The sequence below is a fragment of the Oryzias melastigma genome, linkage group LG23 (genome assembly GCF_002922805.2).
Source record: "Oryzias melastigma strain HK-1 linkage group LG23, ASM292280v2, whole genome shotgun sequence".
Taxonomy (NCBI): domain Eukaryota; kingdom Metazoa; phylum Chordata; class Actinopteri; order Beloniformes; family Adrianichthyidae; genus Oryzias; species Oryzias melastigma.
In genome coordinates, this window is record NC_050534.1 from 10,384,382 (window position 1) to 10,386,686 (window position 2,305).

A 2,305-nucleotide genomic window follows, 5' to 3' on the forward strand; every position below is an offset into this window, starting at 1 on the left:
CCGGAGTCGTCATCGGAGGTGGAGCTCCTCTGGAATCCCACGCTGGCCTTTCCCATCTTCCCCCCAGCGCGGGCTTCCATGTCCGGGCCTCGAGGTGAGGGCCGCTCTCCTCTGTCTTTGCGCTCCAGGTTCATTGCTCTTGGCTGCTGCAAGCAGATGAAGACAGATGGAAGATTAACATTTCTACACTGATCACTGTGCATGTTTTCGTTAGAAATCTTTAGTTTGGAAGCTAGGCGAGTATTTCCAATAAAAAGTCGATGTAAACAATAGAAAGCACACAATTCGACAATGTAAGTTAAGCTAGGTCAAACTTTGACCAGTCACAGCCAACCGTTTGGAAGTTGAGCATAGTGGAGAAGTTCAAAATTCAAGATGGGGCCAAGCCAGAATTATATGACACTACGTCTTCCATAGAGTATATCAGAATGAAGCTGTGAAAGAAAAGCAAGATTTGCACCGCTTTGACATTTCGCGCACCGACTCTCTTCCACCTGTAGGTGGCGAGCATGCGCTAATAAACAGTAGATAAACAAAAAGAAGAAAGCCAAATCTAAATTCCTGCCCCTCCAGCTTCTCCCTACCCCTTCAATTGAAAGGAATTGGAAGGAAATAGAGTCCGAGTCCTGACCTTTTTAAAGTAAAAAAAAAAACGCAGGTCTTTTGTATTTCCGATCACTAGCATCTCTGTGCTAACGTAGCTGACCGGCGACTGTTGATGATGTCATCAATTAGGAAGCAACATCCGCATTTGAAGACACTATTTTTCCATAAGATTGGGCTAAATGTAGGGATAGGGAGAAACCGTAGGGATTTTCTAGTGCTGTCCAAATTTTCCAAAATCGAGTGCACCCGAAATTTCCCAGAAGTCTTTGCAAAAAACCAGCGTGCATCTATGCTCGCTAGATTAGCGGATATAGACCACAATGCATTGCGGTCGAACAATTTCGAACTAAAAAAACATGTTTAATTGTAATATTTGAATAAACCATCCACATTTTCACTATCAGAACACAGTAATGTTCGTATTTATTCGATTTTCACTTTGTCATATCCGATGTTTAGGAAAACGAAAGAAAAGTAGTGAGCATCGTGTCCGAATTATCTTTTAAATCCAGAGCACTATATAGTTTTCTAGTAGTTAGGGGTTAGGGGGGATTTGGACACTTGGATTTATCACTTTCAGATGAATTTTTCCTCCCTTTTTTAGCATTTACCATAAATTCCTCATGTAAAAGCTAGCAATCAGTCATTTTGTCCGTGTTTATTTTTGTTTCTCAATAAGATAAATGCTCTCATCCAGGCAGTGTTGCAAGACTCTGCCATAACGGCTGTATAAACATTACAAGAGCAAAAACAAAAACTGAGGTTTCTTCTCATCAAGACCAAAAAAAAAAAAAAAATCATCTTGTCACACTTTGTTCCCATTAGTGCTGTTTTAGTCCCACTTCCTTTGTGTAACCATCACAGAACCCAGCTAGATTAAATAGTGTCTCTAGACAAACTTAAAATGGTAGGAGATTGCGTTTTATTGGTATAATTTTGCAAATGCGGTGGCTTTAAAGCCCCACATTTCTAAAAAAAACAAAAAAAATGATAATAATAAAAAGGTTTATGGCATGACTTAACATTTCCAGCTGTTTCTTGCTGAACATCTGTTGTTTTTACTATCCGCTGCTGACGTGGTGAAACTTCTCCTCCAAAGTAAAGCTAAGCAAACGTCCAGTGATCTCCATCTCAAATCGCTTTTGTTCTCCGTCTTTACGAGCTGATAACAGCTGGGTCGGTACGTGAACTCATCGGTCCCCCCCCCTCCTCAGCGGTAGCCCCCTTATCTCGGCAGCTATGCTCTCCAGGCCCTGATAACAGGGCGTTGGATGTGTTGAAAAGGCCACTTGCCTGCTGGCCTCGCTCGCGCTCTGCCTCTTTGGCATGCAAATCCGAACAAGAATGGGAGTTGTTTGGAGGTGAAGAACACAGAAACTTCACAGCAGCCCTCCAAACTGTATGTAGATTCCATCTTTTTACATAAGAACAGCACTTTGAGGGGCATTAGCAACCCGTCGGCCTCTGGAGTGTGAGTTATAATCCTGTCGGCTTTGGAGCACTCAGATGAACAGAATTAACTTCCTTTTACTTAAGAAAAGTCTTCAAAAAAGACAAATCTGCTTTAAAATCCACTCATTTTATCATCTTTAAAGATCATACACACCTATAAACTCTTGTTTGGACCTCCTACAAGGATTAACACACAAGCGCAGGATTCAGTTAAAGGTCGACCCACAGCTTCTTTTTTTTTTTTTTT

At 41.5% G+C, this 2,305-nt stretch overlaps 1 protein-coding gene across 1 annotated transcript in view; it reads right to left on the minus strand.

The window, feature by feature from the left end:
* LOC112158474 (protein prickle) overlaps nt 1–2,305 on the minus strand; it is a gene marked incomplete at its 3' end in the record, with an annotated part of 6,827 nt that continues 4,522 nt past the window's right edge. The window contains 1 exon segment of the mRNA XM_024291881.2: nt 1–146. Within this exon segment, the coding sequence (XP_024147649.1) occupies nt 1–146 (146 nt within the window).